At 54.1% G+C, this 26,243-nt stretch overlaps 1 protein-coding gene across 1 annotated transcript; it reads right to left on the bottom strand.

The window, feature by feature from the left end:
- Positions 1 to 1,424: 1,424 nt before the first annotated feature.
- On the bottom strand, positions 1,425 to 25,951 carry MPP3 (MAGUK p55 scaffold protein 3). Its single transcript, XM_037068109.1, has 19 exons — positions 25,878 to 25,951; positions 24,670 to 24,723; positions 24,295 to 24,413; positions 23,962 to 24,039; positions 22,700 to 22,780; positions 22,344 to 22,481; positions 18,940 to 19,021; positions 17,743 to 17,828; positions 16,063 to 16,137; positions 12,890 to 13,086; positions 11,085 to 11,149; positions 9,905 to 9,925; positions 9,275 to 9,316; positions 8,094 to 8,258; positions 7,909 to 7,989; positions 5,633 to 5,726; positions 5,330 to 5,438; positions 3,771 to 3,893; positions 1,425 to 1,856 (listed from the first exon to the last, which is right to left on the bottom strand). Exons 2-19 carry the CDS (start codon positions 24,692 to 24,694, stop codon positions 1,680 to 1,682), a joined length of 1,758 nt encoding a protein of 585 aa, XP_036924004.1. The 5' UTR covers positions 24,695 to 24,723; positions 25,878 to 25,951; the 3' UTR covers positions 1,425 to 1,679.
- Between the last annotated feature and the right edge of the window lie 292 nt (positions 25,952 to 26,243).

Below are 26,243 nucleotides of genomic sequence, written 5' to 3'. Positions count from 1 at the left end.
CACCCCCACCATGGCAAGCCAGGTAAGCTACATTTGGGCTATAAGATGCACCTCTTTTCCTCCCAAATTTGGGGGGGTGTATCTTATAGTACGAAAAATATGGTATTTAAAGCTGTGTGAGCTTGAACATATTTAAATTTTCTTTTTTTGTTGTTTAATCATTTTAATTTTTAAAAACTTTCTAAGCCTTGTTTTTCTCATTGTAGAATGGGTATGATCAGAATCCTATGTTAGCTTCAGAGTATGTATCAATGCAATGTACCCAAAGGCCTTAGCATAGCTCCCGGCACAGACTAAAGACTTATATACACTGGCTACTGATAAAAAATAAAATTCTCTGGGCTAAGATATCTCACAAATCCTGTGTGACAGTTTTGTTCAGAGACAGCCCATTACGCCCACACTCAGAGCCTATATAATTTGATTTTCAGTCAGGACTGACGTATCGTGGCTTAGAGTTTCAACAAGAGGTCTCGTCTGATTTCCCGGGATTTAGTGTGACAGCTGTCAGTAACAAGAGGGACACGTGGTGGAATAGAACAAATCAAACAAAGCTAGGACCCAATTGTGGGAGTCTCAGCGTGTGGAGGAAGAAGACAAGCAGCCTTACCTTCCTTGAGAGTCCCCCAAAACACCCTTGTATCACGGAAAAGCACTAACTCACACTGACACCGAGGTGTGCCTTAGTCATCCATAGAAGTTCATATATGCTCACTATTCAAGAAGACAGAGAGCCAGCTTTCCATCACCAGGCAAGGACTAGCCATCAGCATTTTGGTGCTTGAAGCCAGGGGTACCTCCTTTGCATGGAAAAATCCCAGTGGGCCCTGGCTGGTGTGGCTAAGTGGGTTGAGCACCAGCCTGAAAACCCAAGGATCGCTGGTTTGATTCCCAGTCAGGGAACCTGCCTGGGTTGTGGGCCAGGTCCCCAGGAGGGGGTGTTTGAGAGGCAACTGATTGATGCACCTCTCACACACTGATGTTTCTTTCCCTCTCTTTCTCCCTCCCTTTCCCTCTCTCTAAGAATCAATTAATCAATCGATCAATAAAACCTTTAAAAAAATTAAAAGCTCTGGCTGATGTGGCTGTGGATTGAGTGCCAGCCTGCAAACCAAAGGGTCATTGGTTCGATTCCCAGTCAGGGCACATGTGAGAGGCAACCACACATTGATGTTTCTCTCCCTCCCTCCCTCCCTCCCTCCCCTTTCCTTCTCTAAAAAAAGTAAATAAATGAAATCTTTAAAAATTAAAAAAAAATCTTAAAGTCTTTAAAAAATCCCCTTGGGTAAAACCACCCAATTCCCAACAAAGCTGGGTATATACAATGCACCCAGCTCATGTCACTACAAACCAGCACTGTGTAAACTCACCTCCCCAACCCTGAAAAGCCAGTGGCTACTTGACTTTGGTACAAACAGTCAGGGTCAACTCGCCTGCGATCCTTTAATGAAGGAAATGTGTGATTTTTGTGACATGCCCCTTTTCATGTTTTCTGCTCCCAGAGGGGTGCAAAACAACATAAAAACCAAAACGAAACAGGACTTCCCACATCGACTCTTCTTAATGACGGAGTTAATGGAAAAGTCTGCCCCTCCGTACACTTGCGATTTCTTGGTGGCAGTGGGGTGGGACTAGGCGGTCTTCCAGGTCCTCTCCCGCCTGGATGTTCTAGGACACAGTTACCTGACCCAGCTAATAGGAACCCAGTGAGCGTCCTTGCTCAGCTTCTCTAAGAGGACTCTGAGCTGGCTGTATGCACTCTGGAGGTCCTCCTTCACCAGCACGGTGTCCACCAGGTGCCCATAATGCTGGTCTATGAAGGCGGCAGAGGCAGACATCTCTTGCTGCTCCTCATCCTGCAAGGAAAGGGATGTTAGGGAGCAACGGGGCAGTTCTCCCCCCAAATAAGAAACCTACAGCTGGTGTCTTGGGCAACCTTCCAACCTCTGCTTTTGAAGAGGTGAGTGATGGCTATGGCCCGTGAATAACCAACTGTGTTCACAACAAACAGAGTGCAGTGACAACATCCTACCAAACTTCCGAGAAAGTTAATGGGCAACAGACAAAAATCAGTGTTCAGTCATTCGTTCGCAAAAGATCTGCTCTGGACCTGTTAACTGCAAGCCATGACGTGACGTGCTTTGGGGGCGGGGAGGGGGGATTCGGATTCTATATCTGTGTCAATATCACACTTCCTGTCCACAGGTATTTCCAAAGAAGCGGCACTATTGCGTTGCATGGCAATTCGGTTAAATAATCACAGGGAAGATCTATAAATAATAACAATATAAAAGTGAAAGAAAAAGCATTTCTGGAAACAAGTGGGAGAAAAGGAAGGCGAATAAAGGAACACAGTAGAGCTCAATTCTTCATTTCTTCATACCAGGGCCAAACATTAGCACAGGAGACAAAGCAGAGTTACGTAGAGGGCTGGGACACCCCTGGTCAAATCCCCCACTTCCTTATGGTACCCACTGCCTTCAATCAGATTGCTTTCCTGACATGTACCACTAAGGTCTAGGTAGCCAATCATCCCTCCTCTACCAAACCCACACAATGTTGGCTGCTTCGTTCAAAAAAACCTCTAATAAGTGGCATTTAACGCAGATGGTTGACCAGCAATTAATTTAGTTTGGGGAAGGAAGGAAAGTGGCAAACCCACTCTAAATAAAATTGCAAAACAAAATTTGTCACTGGCCTGCACCCTCCCTTCTACCTCTTTCCAGTCTTGTGTGGCCGCCTCTCCTCTGCTCCTAAGGGCTCAGTGTTGCGATTCTGCCATGGATGGAGGGGTGAGCTGTCCTCCCTACAAAAGACTCCCCCCTTCCAAACTCCTCCTCTTCGCTCTGTCACCAATCAGCACCGACTCCTGCTTCAGGGAGAGCCCCTGCGGTTTCAGCAGATTCGTTCTAAAGGGCTAGGGGGCAGCTTCTACACACAACCACAAAGACTGTCGGACCTAAGGGAAGGCTGAGGCCATTCCTTCTCCTCCTCTCCCGCAGGAGAGAAAACCCAGGTGAAACTGAGAGGAGCTGCCCAGTTCTATGCTGGATCTTGCAGGGCTCCTCTGGTACTGGAACGCGCTCCACAGTCTCCTGGTGCTATGCAACCCCCACCCCGCCAGCCCTTGCACACACATCCGATAGACCTGTCTGCTGCTGCTGCTGCTGCTGGGGTCTCCCCACCTCCAAGACGCCGGTCATCCATCCTGGAAGCATGTAGCCATTTGAGAAATTACAGAAGGGACATTTTTGCCCCACTGAGTCCCTCCATCTTCCTGATAAATACCTGCATCTTGACAGCACTCACATCACTAAATGGAGCGAAATGGGTGACATTCTGCAGATGCAAATCCCCCGAATCAACCACAAGCACATGGGAAAGATTCCGCTCACACTGCCCCGTGCCCCTACGTTGGGTTAGCCTACTGGGTCTGAAGTTGGTTTTGATTAAAAACTACTCGGGTTTGGCTTAGGAGTTCAACAGATTAGTGTGGTTTTTCGCACTCAGGTCCCGGAGAGACGTCGATCGGCCCCTATTTTCAGGGAGGGTGCTTATGGCGGGGGGAGTGTGACCCACACAAAGCCACCCCTGTCTGAATTGTAAGGCACTTCCGGCTGCCCCACCTTGAACCTTCTGGTGGCTTGACCAAGTCAGTCGGACCAATAGGCACCATGGAAAGACGGGCATGTGCCTGAGGTAGAACGCCCTTTGTAACACTACGGGCCCTGTTAGGCCTTTAGAAAAGAAACGATCAAGTCTAAACTTACAAGTGGGGCTGTTATGTCCTCACAAGCTGGGGACACAGGGGACGTCTTCCTTTTTTCCTGAATGGCAGGCTTTACAAATATGACATAGGGTTTGAACTCTGAGGTCCTCAGTTGTCTCAGTGCCTAAGGAAGACAGTTCAAAAATATTACATCCTTTGAAAATATCAGATGGTGAAACATAGTTTCCAAACTCTCAGTAATGGTATGCTTCATCCCGTGACCTCAGTGGCAAAGTTTCCAATTACATGGTCAGAGGACAATGAACTTCACCTGGGCAGATCAAGCGCTCATTGTCTCTCTCTCTCCACTTGGACTCTGCACTCAGCTGGGCCCTGAAGGCCAGCTTGCTCAGACCACTGTGAAAGGAGGTGGGAATGGAGGGCCCAGAGGCTCAGCTCTGAGGGTTGCCCTCTCTCTTGGCTCTGAGCAAGCTCTAATGAACCCTCTGATGCCCTTCTCTTCCTGCCCAGTCCTGATGGATGGGCCGGGAGGATTCAGTGTGTATCCATTTAGTCAAATGTCATCAATTTGGACTACGCTAATGCAGGGTATGCGCTTTCGCAAAGGTCCTGTTAGGCTACTCAAAAGAAAAGGTCTGCTAAGCAAATGAAGAGACTGAGAACTCAAAACAAAACCATACAGGTTTTAGAAGGCTTTCTACAAGCAAACCGTCCTCTTACTGCATTTTTTTTAAGGGCCCGTGTTTGGAGACACTGGTATTAAACTGTTCTATGTGCAATCTGCAGCCAAAACAATAAAATCACTTTCCCAATAAAATCTTGAAATTTAGACTTTTAATTTTGACTGCCATTCCCCGGAAGTCTAAGTTAGCGAGGGTTTTCCTTATATGTAATGTGTTTTTCGGAGTCTGTCTGCATCAAACGTCTATGAAATAAAGCCTACAGCTTACACCACAAAATCAGAGCTCTATTTCTATAGAGGAATAAAAAAAAAACCCAGCTGAGGTCAAAGCTTAGCAGTCTTTCTCAGAGACCAGGTTAAAGAGAGGGCCGGGCCCCTGCTCAGTGCACCGCAGGGAGGGCACGCAGAACTGAACACGTGTCTGAAGCACTTCCCAGGGTCACGTCTCCTTCCCCTTTTCCTCTCAAACTGCTCCCCCAACCGCCTCCCTCACTGGTTCCCCAAGCCACAGATTTCCTGGTGCTGGTCAAGGGGGAGGGGTGCCCTGACACCCTGACCTGGGCGTTGACATCTAATTCCCTGTCACATCACAACCGGCCAGTCGGTGCCACCATCGACAGCACGACTTGCTCCACACAGAGATTCCTACCCTGGGCTTCCGGGCTGCCGGGAGGGTCCGTGAACTCCCTGTAATTTGAACCCATTTTTTTGTGTGTGTATAGAGGTGCATATTTTGGGATGCGAAGCTTTTCATAAGCTTCTCAGGAAACCTCAGGACCCTCTCAAGACCCCTCGGGAAAGGGAGACCTCAGGAAATGTTAATATCCAGTGCTCTAAAAATTTCTTAGACCGAGGCCCAATATTCTGTAAAATGTACAGTCCCCTAACTGAGACATCCCACCGGCCCAGGCACTCACATCCGGCTCCACGTCCACCACACAAACTTTGTTTTTGGCCCTCACAGCCTGGATGGCCTCCAGGCTGGTTCCATAAAGATTCTCCTTATATTCACCATGCTCCAGGAACCTAAAACGCCACCAAAGGAGAAAGGGCCTTTAGCTCCTGAGCTTGCCTAAACTACCACAGACACGGGAATGGGCTTGACCGGCTGGGACCCGCTCCCACCTCCTCCGTAAGCCCTCCCAGCTCCAGTGAACACAGTTCAGAGGCAAGGACCCACAGCTGCGCAGAGGGCTGCCTGGCCCACCGGGCAGACCTACTTGTTGTGACGTACGTCGGCCTCAAACGCTTGCTTAGAGACAAAGTGATATTCCACCCCCTCCTTCTCGTGGCTCCTTCGGGGCCTGGTGGTATCTTTTAAAGGAAAAAAGAGGGAAAGCCGGGCAAAGAGAGGCCACAGTACAATGAGCGAGAGCAGCGGCAATCCTGTGCCTTTATTCAGAGTTCACTGCTGACTCGAATATAAACCAACACCTCCCACTCATCCAGGGTCCCAGTGTGAATCCCTGACTCACGCAGCTCTTTGATGAAGGCAAAGGAGACCTCCCCGTTTCGCAGGAGAGGAAACAGGTGCAGCGCGGTGAAGCGGCGCCGAGCCAGTGACCCAGAGCCGGCAGACAGCGGAGCCCAGGTCTGAACTCTGTCTCCTGCCGAGTGCGCGCCCTCACCTCCCTGCCCGGCCGCCACGCCGATGCTGTGGCTTTCGGAGAACAATCGAGGAGATCCCTCGCCCTAACTGTTATTATTCCCTGGTCCTAACTGCTTGGTGAGAGCAGAGGAGGCACACACACAGATGGCTGTGCTGTATGCTTTTGATTCTTTGTTCAACTGCTTCTCATTTTGAGAAAGAAGGAGACTTGAAGACAGTCTCTTTATGGACAAGATGTACTTCCGCAGAGCTGGCTCTCACACTGTTTCATAGCACAGTATTTCCGGTGGATTTCCACCATGGATTTGCAGTACACACACCCTGCTGGGGAAAGCAGGTCCTCCCCAGAACAAGAGCACACACGAAGCAACACGCAGGTTTTTCTAGAGCATTCCAAAGAAAGAGATGGGGTCTTGGAAGACAGTGTTTTCTGCCCCTCGGAGGCCACCCAGGGAGATGCTCTGCATTCTCCATCTTTGGCCAAACTCTGGCACAGCCACTAGGGTCACTTTTCTGGCCACACCATTCGCTCGCTTTAAAACTTCTGTTCACCCACTGATTATTCTACAGACCTCAAATGGGTATATGAGGCCCTGGGGGTCTGCCCAGCCTCCAGCTCCACTTCACCTCCCCCACATCATCCACACCAACAGCCCCCAACACTGCTACGCCAGGCCACACCCTCAGCCCTTTTGCACACCCAGTTCCCTCTGGAGAGAACATTCTTCCTTCTTCTCTGCCTGGGAAACTCCTATTCACTCCTCCAAACCCAGCAGAAAGGTCACTGCCTCTGGGAAGCCTTCACTGATTCCCCCAGTTCTTAAATGCAAGGAGGAAGGTCGCCTCTCTGTGTGGCACCTGGAAGCAGGCAGGCCTGACCAGCCAGGTACCCTTCCCCCCAGGACTGGGTCTGAGGGTTTCAAAGGATCTACGTGTGAGCAATTCCGTGTCCTGTTTCGGTCCATCCTCTTGGCCTGGAAGGCTGTGGCCCCCTGAAACCTACCAGAATGGCCTCCCCAGCCCCACACCCCATCCCCATTCCTGCCATTTCAAGGTGGGCTCTGGAAGACAATTCTGACAACCCACAAACTGGGCGATGAGCCCTGACGCCCAGGGAATGGCTTTATAGCCGCCCTTCCTCAGAACATTCTGTCACGCAGCCTGGGAAGACTGTGCCTGGGTTTGAAGCTTGACCCTCCCACCCAACACTGTGTGACAGTGGGCAAGTAACCTAACCTCTCTGAGCCTCAGTGTCTTCCTCTGCAGGAGAGGATGATGGTAATCTCTCAGGCACTGGGACGGCTGACCAAGCCACTCACATGAGAGCTCCTGGTATGATTCCTAGCGCTCTTCACTCTCCTCTTCCTCCCCACACTCAGAACAAGGACCTCCCGCCTATTGGATTTCAGCATCCCTGGCTGCCTCTAGACCCAGGAGCCACCACGATGGGCCAGATCCAGCTACGAGGGAGCACCCAAGCAATACTGCTCCCTGGGCTCTCTGGCTTCCCCACCCTGCTCTCTTACGCCAGCAGAGGGCAGGGGCCATAGGAGTCAGTGTTTGGAAGAGGAGGCTGGAATGGCCCCCACTGCTAGGGCATCCTTGGTGTGGGGTTGAGGTTGCCCAACGATGTGCTCTAGACTCACCTCCTGTCCCAGGCAGGAACTGGGCAAGTGCTCCCCCAGCTTCTGCCTCAGAGGGTCCTAGTGTGCCACTGATAATGGGTCATATCCGTCATGCCTAGGTCCCATGATCTGCCCACAGCCGGCAGTGCCTGGCCGTTGTTCAGACCCAAAGTAAGGATGAAGATGGATGTGGGGAGTCAAGTCCCTGTGAAATAATTCGTGGGTAGGCATCCCCCCACCCCACACACGTGGGCCCTCTTACGTGGAACGGCAACACCGAAGTGCTGCGGGTTCTCTGCCACCACCTTCTGCTTCAGCTCGTGCAGCCGGGCTCCCAGGGACCCTGGGGAAGGAAGGAAAGGCTGACCAGGGACCCTGCCGAGTGCCCTTCCCACAACTCCAGGGAGGAAACCCACCCACTCCCTGGAGACACAGAACGTCACCTACCGATCAGAACCACCAGGCGGGGCCGCTTACTGGGCTGGTGCTGGTACCTGGTCACCTCCTCGTAGGTCAGCAGCTCTGGAGACTCAGCTGCTATGGACGCCCTTCCTTCCTGTGGGCTCCCCAGTCTCTCCCTGCGGCCCATCCGGAAGCTCCTCCGAAGACCAGCTTTGGGGACAGAGCAGAGGCTACCATGACATTTGTCCGCCGGGCCAAACCTGGAGGTGGGACTGCGTCCCCCTGGACTTTCCTAAGCTCCTCCTGCTATAGGAAGGACTTCGTCAAGACACACAGTCATATGATGAAAGCGTGACCGCCTGGCATCCAAAAACAGGGTTCAAGGTCACTGTTTTACTTGGCATGACTGACCTTGAACTGGCTCTCACCTCTCTGAGCCTCAGTTTCCTTATCCGTGAAATGGAAATCTACAGACAAAATGTGTAGACTGGATCCTGGATCGGGGAAAACAATCTAAAGGCTATTGCTGAGACAATCTGGCAGAATTTTAATATAAACCATGTATGAGATAGAATTGTATGCATGTTAAATCCCCAGAATTTGATAACTGCCCCGGGGTTATGTAAGAGAAGTCCTTGTCCTTAGGGAACACATGCCGAGGTATTTCAGGGTGGAGGGACACGGTGTCTACAACGAGTTCTCACATGACTCAGGAAAAAGTGGAGACACGTAGAAAAAGGAAACACTAAAGCAACGCGGCAAATACAACTAGAGAGTCTGGTGCAGATTGCACGGGAGTTCTCTGGACAATTCTTACCGCTTCTCAGTAAGTCTGAAATTCCTTCAGGATTAAAAGTTAGAAAAACCCTGTGCCTGTCTCTAAGGTCTTTGAAAGGACTGACGGACACGGAAGAAGTGAGGGTACTTTGGAGACAGCGACAGACTGCCTTACTGCACGGCGGTGGCGTGACCACTGAGCAGACTACAGCCGAGATCACGATCTACAATCAGCGTTAACGCAGGGGCACGTGTCCCTTTCCTGCCAGGGCGGGTGGGCCCCTCCTCTGCTGACACAGACCAGGGAGAAATGTGGGTCCCACAGGCAGAGCTGCTCTTGCAAGGTTCCCGGGCTCGGATCACCCTGCTTTGTCTCTAGGACCCGGGAGCCCGTGGCGGGCTGTGCATGGCTCGGGGAGGGGAGACTGGGGGAGAGCCCTGCTACTCACCCACGTAGTGCCCTCTGAGGTACCCCTCACAGTCACAGGTCTCTGGGAATCAAACAGAGATGGAGGCTGGTGAGCCGTGCTGGACACAGACCCCAGCCTGGAGGTACCCAGCCCCTGGATGGTCAGGAAGAGCCCTCTGGAATGGTGTCTCGTTGGGGCTCGGGAGAAATCCCATGTCCTGGCCACCCCAGGAAAACAAATTATTCTGTTCAGCTCAGTCCTCCACGCTTAGGCCCCAAATAGCCTTTGCAGGCGCTAACTGGGGTTCTGGGCCAGCAGGCCCACCCCAGGCCCTCTGAGTTAGGGCCGGTGTGAATAAGGAGGACAGAGTCACTAGCCCGGCCCCCCTCCTGTCTTTCGCCTCCTACCCAGCCCAGTCACAGTCTGCCCAGCCCAGGCCTGGGAAGGCTGAGAGGCTGAGCCCTTCATGCCAGTCAGGCACCCCCGTTCTGCAGCCTCAAGGACCAGGCCGGTCCAGCTGGCAGAGCAGGGAGGGGTGTGCGGAGAGGGGCAGAGCACAGCACCCCCGGCGTGGGGCGGGGGGAGGGGAAGGACAGGCCCCTCCGGCACTAGACATTCCACAGAGATCGGGCCTTGTCCGTGCACACAGGAGACAAACACCAGGCCTACCTTTGTCACAAGGCTGATCATCTGCGGTTTGCACAAAAGACAGATGGAACAGCGTTAGTGGAGGGGAACCAGGAGGCCCTGTGGCTGAGAGGCAGCCACGGCCCCGTGTGCCTGAGGAGCCCTCCATCTGTTCCCTCCTCCTCTCCTCCAGCCAACCTGGGAGCCGCGCTGCGGTGCGTTACGAAACCAAGACTGGCTCTAATTAGTCTTCCTGTGCGTGTCTCATTAGCAGCCCAGAGAAAGCCAGCTCATGCCTGGCAGAAGCAGCCTCAAGGCCAATCTATTCGGCAGCCCTTCCACTGGGGGCATGTCCAGAAGAGTGGCGGTGGGCAGAGCCCCCAAGCCAGGGGTGGGCAAGCTTCCTCTCTGCACCCTCGGTGGGGACGCTGACCACAGGCCCTCTGAAAATGAGACCCCGGTCCCACTCCCTGACCTCACGAGCTTCCGTTTGCCATCTGGGAAAAGGAGATGCCCAGACCCCGCTACTTCATGGGGCTGTTGTGACGAATACAAGGCAAGAGGGTAGGTGGGTGCCCCTTCTGAAAGGGAGAGAGTCGCACAGAGTAGAGGGGGCCGATAAAACACAGAACACCGGGTTCAATTTGAGTTTCAGGAAAACATGGGACCGGTGTTTAGTGTAAGTATGCCCCACGCAATATTTGGGACGTACTAAGAAATTATTGGCTGTTTATATGAAACTCAAATTGAGCACCCTTTATTTGCCAAATCTGACCCTTCACGCAGAGGCACGGGGTCACCGGCAGCCATCTCCTTTCCCGCCCACCCACCAGATCAGGGGCTCCTAAATCCACGGGATCAGAGAGCCCCTTGGAAATGAAGTGAAAGCTGTGGACCGTCTCCAAGATGGACAGCTGCACAAACACACTCACACAGAAGTCTGCACAGGACTTTTGTGGAGAAGGACTTTGGAGAGGGGTTAATGTGCCCCCTGGTGCCATCTATGGGCCCCCAGTACAGAAGCTCCTCTCCAGGGAACAGCTCTCCCCCAACCTACCCCCATTTCCCCTCCTCATCCCTCTCCCCACCTGCCACCTCCTTTCTCGGAACTCAGGGACCCTTGGTTCTCCCTCCAGCCCAGCGGCTGCTTCTTCCTGGCTCAAAGTGCCCAAGTCCTCACCCCGGCCCCTCCCCAAAGTATCATCCCTGCCAGTCTACTCACAGGGGGGCTTCTTGAGGCTCTGGGGGCTCGGCAGGGTGCCTGTGGCTCTCCGGTGGCTCAGCCGCCTGCAGACAAGGAGACCAGCAGGCCTATGAGTTGGGTCACAGGACCAGGAAGGGGCAGTCTTACCGAAAACATGGAGAAACTGTGTGCTGGGTCCCACGGGGGACACAGCCTCTGCTTCACACTGAGGGGGTTCACGGTTCAGGGGTGCTCACTGCTTCGCAACAGGGAAAAACCTGAGTCTCTTGCTCTGGAAGCAGCTCGCTGAGCCCAAGGTGGTCACACACAGGGACCCGGCCCAGCGCCCTTGGTGGGGAGCTGGGCGTTTCTTTCCTACGACTGATCCTTGAGGAAGGAAGGTCCCTTCCCCCCTCGGCTGGCCTTGCCACCCCTGAGGAAGCTGGAAAACAGCAGGGCTCCCAGGCTGAGGGGAAAGCGACCCCCAATTTAACCTTCTCTCAGTGGGGACGCCATATTTCCCAATACGGGTGTTCCCGGAGAGGGGGGCTGCTCCGGTCTCATCCCTGACCCGAGAAAACGCCCAGGGCTCTTGGAGGTGTTTGGATTTCCACATGGAAGTCCAGTGGGAGAGTCTCCCCGCCCAGGCCCGCGAAACGGAGGATGCGGGTGGGTCTGAGCCCCGCTGAGGAAAGAGAACAGCGGTTCTCACGCTGCAGCACCTCAGAATCACCTGGAACGTCGGTGAGTACACAGAGCTCGGAGCCCGCTGCTGGGGTTTCTGATTCAGCAGGTCTGGGGCAGGGCCCGGGAGTCTGCATTTCTCACAGGTCCTGAGCTGGGGGCCACATGACAAGGGCCACTGGAGCAGATGAATGAGGTCTGTGATCACCGCCTTCCACACCCCAAAACATGGAAATGGGCTTCATACCTCAGGGGGGGGAGCGACGCAGTCTTACCTGCCAGCCCCTCTGACCCAGAACTGACACTTCTGGAAATCTATCCTAAGGACATAGTTTGAAACATGAGGAACAGTCTATGTGCAAGACAGTAACCACAGCCTTACAGCAGTGAAACACTGGAGAAGACTGGAAAGTATTGAGGAGTAAAGTCACTTAGGTATGGATGGCCCTTCCTCCAAGAAGCCTTCCCTGCCTACCTGGCCAAGGGCCAAATATTTTACTATGACCTTGAAGAGCACTGTGTTCTCCTCCCTTGGCCCCCTCACATTTATACAAAGTATTTGTCTGAACCCCGTGTGTGACTTCTCCGCTAAACCCTCAGCAGCCCACAGGACGGCGGGCATAGGCGAGCTCCATTCACAGGAAGTACATTTACGCTGCCTATGAACGAACGCTGCGGCTCCTGATGAAATATTACAGAGCCGCTAAAATCGCCCGGCAACTAATAGGTAATATGTGGAAAATGCTGATGTCAAAAAGTAGAGTTAAAAAAAAAAAGCCAGACTCAGATTCTATATGCAACACTCAAGAAAAAGCACGGAAAGGAAATAAATTATGCTGTTTAAATTGTGGCAAGACTTTGGGTAATTTTCTTTTCCTTGTTCCCCTTTTCCTTATTTTTGTATTTTTTGAGTCAACTCTCTGTATGTATTATACAATATACACGAACTTAATAACATAGATTTTCATGTATCTGTTTAACCCTCAGTCATCGCCACCGGTTCTGGGCCAAGAAGAACACACACAGGTACGATTGGTGCTTACCTCAAGGAACAATACACAGTGTGTCCCTCTGGCTGCGGTGGCACAGACTCGGGAGGTTGTCATCTACCTGTACCCCTGCCACTCCTGAACCACCCCTTACCACACACCCAGACCCACCTTTCCTGGAACTGCTTGGAGGGGATGAGGCCAGCTCGAAGGTTGGTGTCCCCTACCCTCTTGGCCTGCCACCACGTGGGGTCGTCCTGGCTCACCACCTCCAGGACCTGTCTGCGCTGGAAGGGCAGGCCCGCCTCCTGGCAGGGAATCGCCCGGTCCTCCCGCGGGTTGTAGTGGAAGAGAGCTCGCATGAACACCTGTGGGGGACGGGCGCAGGTGAGGCGTGTCCGTGCCACCTCGGAGGCCAGGTGACAGCCACCATTCGTCACTAGGAAGAATGAGCAGCCTCAAGAACAGAAAGCTAATCAGAAACACACTGCATGTATTGTCTTATTGTTCTTCAACCGTTTGGGATATTACAGTCAGGCACTCCCTCAAGAATCAGAAAATGAATGGGGCCCCGTGTCTGAAACTCTTTTTCTAACCGAAACGTGTCCTGAGGTACCTGACCTGCTGTCCTTCGCGTACACGACGCAACAGTTAGTCCTGGGAACAACAAAGTAAAGGCGAGCGCGATCTGTACCTCACACGTGATGTTTGACAGGCTACCTGCCCCTCATGAAGTCAGCAGCCATCTGTTAAATAAGCAAACTAGAGGTTTTGGCAAGAACACAAGTATCGACAGAACTTCTGTTCCCAAGTCCTTGCCACCATTTTTCAGTGGGTACTTGACACCCACGTTTTTTTACAGTTCAGTCCTGGCTCATTGGCCACATGCTTGGCCAACCCCCAGCTCTCCCCTTTACTCTGAAGTCGCCACCTCTGGGGAAGCCGGGGGCGGGGGGGGGGGGGGGGGGGAGACACAGCCTCCTGTCCCGCTTCCTTGTCCTTTTCTATAATTCGGTGGCATGGATTTATTCCTATTGGGATTCAATTAGTTTAACAGCACAGTTTTAAAAAGGCCAGAGGGCTCTTTAGACCAACGATTTTCAACCTTTTTCATCTCACAGCACACATTAACTAATTACTAAAAGTCTATGGCATGCCAAAAATATATTTTTTTCCAATCTGACAAAAAAAATAGGTGTAATTTTTATTCATCCACAGTGGACGGCTATTGTTGTATTGGCTGTTGTCATATTTTTCATTATTTCATTTACTTTTTGTACACCATTTATTCATTTATTTATTTCATTTATTTCATTTATTATTTCATTATTTTTTCATTATTTTGATAATCTAAGGGAAAAGAGGTCAGTGCCCCTGACTATATAGTCAGATGTCGCATGTTTCAAAAATTTTCATGGCATACAAAATGTGGTTGAACATCCTGCCTTAGACACATTCAAATCATATGCCCACCAGCAAAGATTCAGTTAGACAACAGGAAGAACTTTCTGGCCAGATATTGTGAGGTCAGAGACCCTCATCAAGCCACAGAGGTTAGTAGGGTCCCAGCATTCAGAAGAAAACAGAATCTTAAATGGCTGACCCAGACCCGGCCCTGGCTTAAGAAGAAACAGTTAGGAAGGACGGGCTAGGGCACAGGAAGGCCAAGTTCTCTCCCTGCATCAAGCGAAAGCCTTCAGTAGCTACACAGGGCCCCGCACTAGCTCATCCCAGAAGAACCACCTCCCATCAGGTAAGAGTCCCTGTTACGTACACCCTGGGATCCAATGGAAGAGTGCAAATAAGAAGCAAGCCACAAAAAACATTATTTCTTCACTTGCTATAGGAAATAAAAAACCTGACATCAAAGACACTGTCTATTTGTAATCCCTACTCATCAAAATATCTATTCTGTGCCAGGTGCTGAAACACCCCCCTCCCCCACCCACCAGCTTTCACGCACTGAGTACTGAGAGGCCAGGGCTGGGAATCAGCTTTCTTGAAAGCCTGGCATGCTTCCCTCCATCCACCAATGAAAAGTACGTAATTCATTATGTTCTCCTTTCTGCCCTGGCTGCCAGGAACGTTCAGATCCAAATTTACCTGAAATCAAACAATGCCCTCTTCACCCATCTCTGCCACCCCCTCAGCCGCCCCCTCAGCTCAGGTCCTAGCAACCAACCTCTCCACTGGGCTTTCACGTCAGCCTCCAACCAGGCCTCCCTGCCTCCCACCACCCCACCCCCTCCTGCTCTGCCGTCCTCCAGGGGTCTACCCAGGGAGCTTTCTGAAACACAACTGTGGGCCCTGGCTGTGGGCCNCCCCCGCCCCTCCTGCTCTGCCGTCCTCCAGGGGTCTACCCAGGGAGCTTTCTGAAACACAACTGTGGGCCCTGGCTGTGGGCCCAGTGGACTGAGTGCCGGCCTGTGAACCAAAGGGCCGATGGTTCGATTCCCAGTCAAGGCACATGCCTGGGTTGCAGGCCAGGTCCCTCGTGCAGGGGTGCAAAACAGGCAGCCACACACTGATGCTCCTCTCCCTCTCTCCCTCCCTTCCCCTCTGTCTAAAAATAAATAAGATCTTTAAAAACACACGCACAACTGTGGTTGCACCACTCCCCTTTATAAACAAAACAAAACAAAACAAAACAGGCTTCAAGGTCATTCAAAGACCCCATTCAATTTCAGAAGACAGCCAGCCCACCTCCTCCCACCCCTGGACCCCACCCCAGTGATCTTTCTCACCGACCCCCAAACATACTCCTCTCCATTCCTTTGAGCTGCTGTCTTTGAGGGCCCCTCTGCCTCAACTTCCCTCCACCTCTTCCTCACCAGGGACCTCCTCACCTTACCTCCTCCAGCCTCACTTCCTCACGCAGACCCCTGACATCTTCCACGGCTCCCATAACTCTGCTCAGAATCCTTCCGCAGCACTCCCCACAGGGCAGCGAAAGACCTGCTCCCGGCCTCCCCTTCTGCGCTGGGAACCCTCAAAGCCCCTAATCGACCCTGTCGCCAGCATCTGGCAGAGCACCCAGCACAGAGGAGGTGCCCCAAAACCGTAGGCTCCACAAAGAATTACACAAATGGCAGTAATTGGTCCCAAAGCCAGCGCATTCGGTACCTTTTCTTCCTCTTTATGGCCCTGATTTTCTATTTCAATTAAAATGCATTAGTCAGCTAGGTCAAATCCCATTTAAAAAGAGGCAGGGTACACATAAATGTTTGTGACAGAGTTACAATCTGTCGACCACACGTTCCGAGACCAGCTGTATGATCTGTTCCCGAACGACCCTTTCCAAGGCCGGGCTGGAGCCCTCCCCCGGCCTGCAGCGCCCCTCATACCTTGCTCTCCCTTAAACGGTCCTCCTCCTGGGTGGCTGGGATGATTTTCAGGGTGATGGACCCCTGGGACTGAGCCTGGAAGGCGAGAAGGCACAGGCTGACCGTCTCCCAGGTCAAACCCCCATGAGATCACGTCTTACTTCCCAGGTCTGAAAACTCACGTTCAGAGGAAAGCCAGACTCACTGCCCCGCTGTGACCCACCCTTCTGTGGTGGCACCGGCTGAATTAACAAAGCCAAATTCAAAACCCAAGTACCTGCATTTTTAGACGCAGGAACGTAAGATTTTAAATGAGAATCCAAGGACAACACGTGCACTGAATTCAAGCTCTGCGTCCCTCCTGACCTTTCGTGCCCCAGAGGGCTGCCCTTCTTCACCTCCTCTTGGGTTATTTTGAATAACCCAGCCCAGTTTCCCCGGCTTCTCCTTCCGACCTGATGGGGGCCAGCCCCCAGTCAGGACTTCCCTCTTTGCTTCCATCGTCCCCAGTGGGCTCTCCAATCACAGGCCGCTCAGCCCTGCCCGGGGTTCCCCTTCCCTCTGTGCGACAGAAATCCTGTACCCCCACCGAGGGAGCCCATGAGGAAGAATGCGGTCAGCCCACAACAGCGCATCTCGCCCCTGGTCTCGCTGGCTCTGCATCCCCCGGAACACAAGGAGGTCAGTGCCCAGAACTAGGGAAAGGGCCGGGAGACTGGAGGACTGAAGAGGCTGCCTGCGACCAGGGCCCCTCCCATGGGGCCTTGAAGAGCCAGCCTCCTGTCTTCAGATCTCATCCTGTGGCTCTCTCCACACCATCAGAAGTTGGCAAGAAGGGTCACGTCGGGAAGAATGCTGAGGATCCAGAGGCCAAGACTAGGATGAGGACTCTACAATTTCAGTTTCGACGTGAGCTCCCAGAATGGACTCTGGGGGTTGTTTCTGTCCCAGCCCAGATATGAAGTGTGGTATCCTTCTCCAGATGTTTACATCCTCGTAATTGCCACTCCCAGGATGAGAAACCATCTCTGGCCTTACCTTCCAGGAAAGGAAACTGAACCTCAGGATGATCTGATGACTTGCCCCAGGTTGCCGGGCCAGAAAGTGGCAGAGGTGGGATTCAAACCCACGACTGGCTGAACCCAAAGCCCTTGCTTGGGTCCTCCTTGGGCTGTAACCTCTTACATTCCTGGGCCATTTGGAAGAGGGGACCTTTTTGAGGGGGGTCTCCTAGAAGGATCCTCGGGAGAGGGAGCTAGGGGTTGGGGGGATGGCTGTGTTGAAGGGAGGGTCTGTGCGAGGCAGGTGGACTGGAAGCTTACCTCCCCCTGTCCCCCACCCTGCACCCTCAGCCCTCCCATAAAAACGGGGAGACTGAGCTCTGGCTGGCGTGGCTCAGCTGGTTGAGCGTCGTCCTGCAAAGTGAAGGGTTGCCAGCTCGATTACCAGCAGGGTACATGCTGGTACCCTGGGTTGAAGGTTTGGTCCCCCCGTTTGGAGGTGTGTGAGAGACAACCAATAGATGTCTCTCTCACACATCAGTATTTCTCTCCTTCTCTTCCTCCCTCCCTTCCCCTTTCTCTAAAGAATAAGTAAAATCTTTAAAATAAAAATAAAAGACCAGGGAGACGGAGCCAAATCTGCCCTGGCCCCAGGAAGTGCCACAAGCCCCCAGCACGCGCACACACACACATCACGGACCAGAATCTGGCTGATCTCGTCGGGCCGCTTGTGCAAGACTGTGATCCCGTTCACTTCCCGGAGCTCGTCCCCAACATGGACCAGGCCTAGGAGACACAGCAGTGACGGTCAGCAAGGAGAGGGTCTCGGCCCCCAGAGCTCGAAGCTCTGGGTGTCATTAGGACTGGGGTAAATTGAGTCCCTACTGTGTGCTGGCTGAGACGCTCGGCATCACAGCCTCATGACTACCCAGGGAAATCTCCAGTTTACAAGCTGACAGCCGAGATCCAAAAAAATTATGCATCTTGCCCGAGACCCAACTGCTAAGAAACCACACGGAAAGACCACGTTCTTTCTCCTGTAACCTCCACTTCTTTAAGCACTGCATTAACGCTTCACCTTCCTGGGTCTAGGGACGCACTCCGAGAATGTCCTTCTCAAATCTGAGCGGGAAAACTAGGGAGCACCAGGAGAGATGTCAGCAAGAGTGTCAAACACAGCTGTCTGCTGGCCTCCACTTTAATGACAACTGTCTCCCCATATGGGGCCCTATTGCTACTGAAAGTGGACACTGGCCCAGCAGCATTAGCTCTGCCCAGGAGGTGGCTAGGGGCGCAGGGTCTGGGGCCCACCTAAGACATGCTGGATCAGAGTCACCTTTAACAAGATGCTAGGGTGGGGGTCGGTGGGGGCAGGGTTCCTGTGCTCACTCGTGTTTGAGAAGCTCTGGTCTAGGGTTCTTCACCTCAGTGATCCCCAGGCTTTTGGGGCAACACCCCCCACCCCAGGAGGCTTGCCTCCGAATCAGGAGTTCTTCCCCACACAGTGATTTGCAACTTGTTCTCCACCCAAACAAACCTGGGACATGAACCCTCACCTTATTAATAGTGGCAGCTGGTGGTGCGGAAGGGTGTCGCTGCTCCCCCGCCCCCAGCCCAGGCCGTAAGTTCAACGACCATATCCTAGGGCTAAGCCAGTGCACGAGTCCTTCTGATCCCCCCAAAGCACTCCATGCCTAAGGGATTTTCAAACAATGGAAATTTCTACCTGGCTTGTGAAAGAGAATCCCAGCCCCGGTCCCCCACTCCTAATACATCCCAAACGGGTGACGGTGACGAGTGACAGGATAAGAGGGGGAAATGAGACCTGTGGCCAAAGAGGGGAGGCTGGGGGATAAAGGGCCATCGCATTGGCCAGGAGGGCACTGACATCACTCACCACTGCGGTCTGCTGCGCCGCCTCGCATGATCCTGGCCACCACGACAGCGCCTGAGTGCTCATCCCGCCGGATGGTGGCACCCTGCATCAGAGACAGAGCAGGCAGGCTCCTCAGAAGCACCCCCAAACCTCAGATTCCGATGCTCTGAACCCCAAAGAGCCACCCGCTCCTCCCTCTGTCCCCCACAGGACAGCTCAGTGGGGATCTTTCCGATTCTGAGGACGCAATAAAACTGACATCTCTCATTCATATAGTACAGCACTTTATGGTTTAAACAAAGCACAATAAGGCAGCAATGACCTCGCTTTAGAGATGAGGGGCTGGGGCTTGGGGAAGGTGAACATCTTCAAGGTCACCCAGCTGAGAAGCAGTAAAGCTTTTCATGATGCTGAATTCGGAGCTTCCTCTATCATATCACAGCCCCTGCCTTTTGCAAAGACATTTAATAATGAGAGTGTGTGCCAGCAAATTCTCCTGCCTCTAACCAATCACAGGGGTACCAGGCCTTCTGCGGCTGAAAGAAACCAATTACGCTCCCCCCCCCAGAGCCTGGGGACCAGGACTTGGTCCACGAAGCACTGAAAAGGGAGGTCATCTAAGATGAGAAAGGCCTGATGAGCCCTCAGTTTTGTGAGCCACACAGGTGGGCAGTGCCGGGACAGGGCAGCAGTCAGGCCGAGAGCTAAGGCCTGCAGTTGGACAGACAGCCCTGGGTTTGAATCCATGCTGCCGTTCACTAAACGCATGCAGCCTTAGCAAGGAAGCCCCTCATCCTCTCTGGGTCTGTTTCCTCGGAGGTGTGAGATAACATTTAACGCTCAGAGTTGCAACTAGGATCACAGCAGGTAACACAGGCAAGGCACTTAGCATACAATAAGCGCTCCATAAATGCTAACCCTTTATTATTGGATGCACTGCAAACACATTGGCACATTTATTATTAACTTCGTTCGTGTCATCTATTTGAACTACCTAAGATAAATACTGCTGGAAAGAGAGGTCATTAGCTCGGAGCCCTGGGGCTCCTTGCCCCCTAGAACTTCTTGCTCTTCGGTGTCTGCGCCCATCCTTTCCCCTTCCCCCATCTCAGCGGAGGGGCTCCTCCTGTCCAGGCTGGTCCCTCTTCCCCTCCCTCCCGCTCCTGCATCCTCAACGTCCCTTCTCCACTGGCTTCTTCTCCTGGCCTTAAGCACTTTTATCAAGTCTCTCCGATCATTCAAAAGCCTGCATCCTCACCCAGCAGAAGCCAGTCTCCCTTTCTTTGGAGCAAGCTTCTTAAAGAAGCAGCGTGCATGCATCTGCTCTCTCTGTCTCCCGTGCTCAGAGCCACGCACCCGTGCAACCTCAGATGCACCCGCAGAAGCACCTGGCGACCCGCCAGTTGCCATCCTCAGTCTTCTGTCCTCTGATCACCCTCCTGTCTGACTCTGGTGCTCACCCTCCCTCCGGAATTGTCTCTCAGCCTGGGCCCTGGTGACACCTCTCTCCAGTTCTTTCCAAACACAAATCCTCTCCTCTGCCAAGTCCTCCTCTCCCTGCCTTTTAAACGCTGATGAAAGGGCTAGGATTTAGCCGCGGCCCCCTTCTCGTCTCACTCTGCACACTCTTTACCCATGAGGCCTTGACCTCTCAGGCATAACATAACTGCTCCTAGAGGCGGGGGCCACCAAATTTACATCTCTGGACACACAACCCTTCCACCTCCTGGTCATCTCCACGTTCGAGTCACACAGGCCTCGTGAATTCACTGAGCCCTAAGCGCCTCCTTATTCCGGCCCCAGACTGCGGCTGCAGCACCCACCCGTTCCAGCAGACACCTGGACATTATCCTGGGGGCCTCCTGCCCAAGCTGTGGCAGCCACCAAGGGACATTCATTTTATGTCTGGAATATTTCCTGGGTGTCTCTTCCCTGTTCCCACAGGCCTAGGTCAAGCCTCCTTTCGAAACCACATGGATCTGGCCCCCACCTGCAGATTGGTTTCCTGCTTCCGGCCTCACTCTCCAGATGGATCCCTCTCTACTGGGTGGCCAGTGTGCTCCTTCTATACCGCAAACCCGGCTGTGCTGTTTCATACTTGAAACCTTCCCACAGCTCCCTGCCGCCCTCAGGGCCCAGCTCAGTACCTGCGCGTGGACGGACAATCAGGTTCTTTACGACCTGCCAGCATTCTGGCCTCACCCCTGTTGCTCTTACTTCCAACTTGGCATTCTGTGTCCACACCAGGCATTCTACGTCCACACCAGGCATTCTACGTCCACACCAGGCATTCTGTGTCCACACCAGGCATTCTACGTCCACACCAGGCATTCTACGTCCACACCAGGCATTCTGTGTCCACACCAGGCATTCTGTGTCCACACCAGGCATTGTATGTCCACACCAGGCATTCTGTGTCCACACCAGGCATTCTGTGTCCACACCAGGCAGCTCAGAGCTGCCTGAATATGCCATCTACCTTCCCTTGGCTCTGCTCGTGCAGTCGACTGTGTGGAATGTCCTTCCTCTCCCTTTTCCTTCTGGAAAACCCTGTTTCTTTCTTTGGAATGCAGCATGGGCACCACCCCTTCCAGGAAGCCCCCAGTCACGACCTCCTGAGAACTCCCAGAGAGCCAGGGCTTCATCATCTTGGAACTGCCTGCACCCAACAGGGTGCCTGGCACACAGAAGGGTGCCTGATGCGGTTGCCCATTTGGAAGAGAAGGAAAGAGGCAGAGGAGAGATCGCGCCCTGTCTGCAGAAGTGGCTCATCTGAGGTCATCTAGTGAAAGCTGACAACAAAGACAGCCAGCTGTGGTACCCTTCAGGGCAAGCGCTCAGTTCTCTGGACTTCCCCTACTTCCGTCCATCCAATAAACAACCTTGCCCCTTTGCTCAGTAAATCAGTGCTGAACCAGAACCAAAATGCTAACCATCTGTCAGCTGCGGAGAAGAATGGCTGCTGCCCCGTGCTTCCGGGCATTCAGAGAAGGGACCGGCATTTTTCTGTCAAGGGCCACATTTTAGGCTTTGGGGGCCACATACTTTGCAACTACTCAGCTCTGCCAGTGCAATGCAAAGACAGCCGCAGCCAATGTGGAAACAAAGAGAATGGCTGTGTGCCAATAAAACTTTATTTACAAAATCTTGCAGGGGGGCTGGGTTTGGCTGTAGCTCGCCAGCTCAGAGCATGACGGTCAGGGCGGCCCCATTGTGCAGGCTGTCTACTGCACACGGCAGCTTGGCCACAACTGAGGAAGCTGTGCCTAGCCAGACAGGGGGGGTGCCCAGCACACAGAAGCATTGCAGGGACGAGGGACAGGCTGACAAAGCTGCCATCTCTCACTCCAAAGATTTCAGGAGGGTCCCTTCCTAGTTTTCTGGGTGGAATAGGGAACGGGTGGGGAAGCGGGGGTACCACATACCAGGGGTTCCTTGTTCTTCACGAGGCGGACAATCTTCACTGATTCTTCATCAAAATCCTCCTCAATATTATCAGGCAGAGGGGGAAGAACAGGGTCGAAGTTCTTCTGGGCAACCGTGTCATGGACCATGAGCATGGCCTGTCGGGAAGGCAGGAGGAAGGAAAGGCTGGCCCAGAGCTCCCAGGGGTCTGGGGGTCCTCGATTCCACGCGAGAGAGACAACCACCCCAGACGCCCAAACTGAGGATCCCTCACTCAGAAGTCTCCCTTCCTCAGTGTCACGCCTGAACCCTCCCTCCTGCCCCCATCTCAAGAGACACAAGCTGTGCGGGTGGGCAGGGACTGTGGCGTGACTACCCTGAGGTGGGGGGTGGACAGCAGCTGGAGCAGCTCCCTCTCGTCGCTGTGCACAGAGGCGGCCTGCAGCTCCTCCATCACCTGCAAGGCAAGGAGACAGGAGGCCATGGGTGCTTCGAGCCTGCTGGGAGTCACCAGGGAAGTCCCTGCTCCCCGGACCTCAGACCCAAGGGCCCTCCCAGGAACTGCTGCAGCACCCAGAAGCACACCAGGCCCTCAGCCACCCAAGACTGAAGCTCTCAGGGAAATCGCACCAGGGGGAGGTCGGGCAGCTCCCCAGAACAACCCTAATGGGCGCTAATTTACAAAGCCCTCACTGGGTGTCATTTGCTTCATGTGGACCCTCTCACTCAACTCTTCACTCAACTCTCACAATGCCCTAGATGTAGGGGCACTGTCATTTTGACATTTTACAGATGAGAATTTAATGAGAGATTAAATATCTCGCCCAACGTCACAAAGCTGGTACTCAGCAGAGCCAGGCCTCGAACCTGGATTTGTCTGGCTCCCTTATCTGTGCCCTTCACCACTGCGCTATTTTATAGATGAGGAAAATGGGGCTCAGAGAGCTTGAGTGACTTCAGGTCGCAGAGCTAGTAGGAGAGGCAGTGCTGCGCCCTGGAGCCTGGCAACCTAACATGCGCCCATCACATTCCATGGAGGAGAAAGGCGTGGAAACCGCACCCACGGGCTGCACCCTTCCCTCAGCAGGCCACCTCCGGGCCTTAGGTGAGTTCATTCAGGCACTGGACTTCATAATCAGCAGGGACTGCTCTCCCCAAACCATGCAGCACAGAGGACAGGTCCCCATGAAATTAGGAAGCGCTCCCTTAAAACACAAGAAGCCTGAGCAGATAAACGAGGACAGACTGCCAGTTCCCTGCCCCCAGGACTTCACTCAGGGCCTCCCCAGATGCGCTGGCCTGTTTGACCTATTCGTTCATATATTGCCAGTCCCCAATTGTGTGGGAACTGCAGATCTGATCCCAATGCTCTCACTTCCCAGCCGGAGAAACAGACTTTCTCAGGAACACAGTGAGTAGGCGTCATCGTGTCTCCATGTCCCCCAGCTCGGTCCAAGGCTCACGAGTTCCTCCCAGACTGTTAGGAGGCCCAGGGAGGAGGAGGAAAGGAGACCCTCTTTCACCCTGGGGCTTCCCAAGTCCCAGTGTTCCCTGGCTCAGCAATGGTGAGGAGGCAAGATGACTGCGTCCTGTGGATGGGGAAAGGGCTGACACCGTATGGAAAAGCCTGGGGCTTACATCCTCGGCGAGGGCCACAGCGCTGTGCAGAACAGGGGTCGGACTCTGCCTCTCGTAATAGCGCAGCTTCTCGTGAATCTGCAAAGACAGCCAATTTCTGGCTGGGGCCTCCCAAGCCAGCTGCTGAGGTTTACCCTGGACAGCACATGGCCCACCCATGGCTGGGGGCTGCAAACTGGGTCATCCACGGGGCAACGTAAGAGAAAACCCTGCACAGTGGGCTAGTGAAGACCTTCCTGGGGCAGGGGGTCAGCTAGGATGACCGCCACCGGCTGCAGCTAGCTATGAAGACCCCTAGAAACCCTGGCCAGAGGGGAAGAAATGGGGCTCTACCTTCATTAAGTAACCGAGGCTTTTCTCACTGAAAACATCCTGCAGGAAGCCCATCTCCTCCTTGTGGTTGGAGTCAGGTCTGAGTTGAGAGGTCAGCAGCGCCAGGGTTTCATGCAAGCCTGGGGGGAGTTAAGGGAAACAGAGTACAGCAAATGCAAGTACCGTTGGGACCCCTAGGGGAACCCCCATCGGACCCGCCAACACTTCAGCCCTGTCCTGGGAACACTCTCTTCCCAGGCTCTCATTCCCAGAGCTTGGAGGCCCGGCAACTCCTGACAACCAATGCCGAGAGCGACCTGCTTTCTTTCCAGCCCTGATGCTGGACAGGTTCTTGTCTTTAGGGCCCAGGAGGCCCAGCCCCAGGGAGGCACTCACCAGAGTCCTCGGAGAGCACAGGCATGTCTGTGCTGGTCAGCTCCCCAGCTCTGCCTGTGGGTGGTAGGAGGACAGGGGGAGGGGTGAAGTTCCACCAAGCCTATTCATTCCAGTGCCCTGTCCGTCTGCTCTGTCCATCCATGGCAGATATGGGGACAGAGGAAATGGGAACAAATAACTCTCCGCTCACTGTTCTTTTTTCAGAGAGAAGAGAAAACTGGGATTTGCTCAGTGCCCCTGATGCATGAAACATTGTGCTGGGTGATTTCACATGACATTTTTCTTAATCTGCACAAAGCCCTGAGGAATGAGTACTAATATTACCATGTCACTGAAAGGAACAGAAGCTTGGAGGAATTCAGTAACTTAAGGGCCTGACTTCACTGGCTCCTCTCTGACTGTGCGTGCTCTCCTCCTCAGCACCCCCCTTCTCTGGTGCCCCTTCTAAGAGGCCTTGATCAAGTCCTTTGCTTGTCACATCTTCGACAAAGTAACTGGCCGGGCCCACAAGTCCCCTCCGTCGCTCAAGCCCCACTCGGAAGGGCGCCTCCCCCTAGAATAAAGCATACGGAGGAGGTGACGAAACGAGAGCGCAGGTGGAGGAGCCTGTCTCAGAAGGCCCCCCAACGTACTCCGCAGCACGTGGACCTCAAAAAGTCCTCCTTCAGAAGGGGACTAGGAGAGTAATGATTCATTCATTCTGAAAACGGGCCAGCCCCTCTGCGCCCGAGCGAGCGCGGTGACATTAAGATGCCGAAGACTGGTACCGGGCCCTGCCGCTATCGTACACCCCCCACCCCAAGCCGGACTAACCCGCTGGCTCCTCCTAGCTGAGCCCCTCTCCCCTGCTCCCCGCCAGGCGGCCAAGCATAGACTCCTGCTCGCTTTCCGAAGGAACCTGTGGGACGAACAAGGAGCGAGGCTGGGCTAGGGAGAGGCGAAACCTGGGGGACGCTGGAGGGGCGGTCTCGGACAGAGGATGCCGAGCGGCCGGAAAGGAGTGGGGCGCAGCGGGGAGGGAGTGCGGGAGGGAAGGCCGGGGGCCACGGGGAGGGGACTGAGCTTCCCCTTACCCCCAGCGGGGGACTCCGTGGGCCGCGCGGCTGCCGTGGGCACGAGGGGCGGGTCTCGGCTCCGGATCCCCGCCCCCGCCTGGCCCCTCCCGCCGCGGCCCCAGCCCCTCGTCTGTCCCCTGCGCGGGTCCCTACCTGGGCGCGCCGGAATCCCCGCTCCAGCCTGCGAGCCGCGCGGGGGCCCGGAGCCTCCGCCGCGGCTGGCTCCGCCTTCCCGGCCCCTCCCTGCGGCGGCCGCGCCGGGCGGGGGCGACGGAGCCGGAGGAGGGAGGTGCGAGGAAGAGGGAGTAGGGGGCGCCGGAGGGGGAGGAGCGGAGGCCGTCCACCGCTCCTGGCACCGCTGGCCCTTCGCTCGTCTGCGTCGTAGCGCCTCCCCAGTGTCCTCCCGCTCGAGCCCCAAGGAGTCCCCCGCCTGTGTCCCCCCACAGCCCGGGCACGCAGCCAGCCTTCCCTCCCGCCCCCACCGCCCACATGCACCCACCCCCAGCGCGCGCGCGGCGG

Source organism: Sturnira hondurensis, unplaced genomic scaffold, assembly GCF_014824575.4.
Source record: "Sturnira hondurensis isolate 20B ecotype Veracruz unplaced genomic scaffold, ASM1482457v3 Scaffold0001221, whole genome shotgun sequence".
NCBI classification, from domain to species: domain Eukaryota; kingdom Metazoa; phylum Chordata; class Mammalia; order Chiroptera; family Phyllostomidae; genus Sturnira; species Sturnira hondurensis.
This window is presented reverse-complemented; position numbering and strand designations above follow the sequence as displayed.

Coding starts and splice junctions, on each gene's coding strand:
- MPP3 (XM_037068109.1), bottom strand. CDS start 24,694: ATGCCTGTGCTCTCCGAGGACTCTG. Junction 11,150..12,889: donor TCCAAGCAGTTCCAGGAAAG/GTGGGTCTGGGT, acceptor CCTTGTCTGCAG/GCGGCTGAGCCACCGGAGAG. Junction 9,926..11,084: donor GAGCCTCAAGAAGCCCCCCT/GTGAGTAGACTG, acceptor TGCAAACCGCAG/ATGATCAGCCTTGTGACAAA.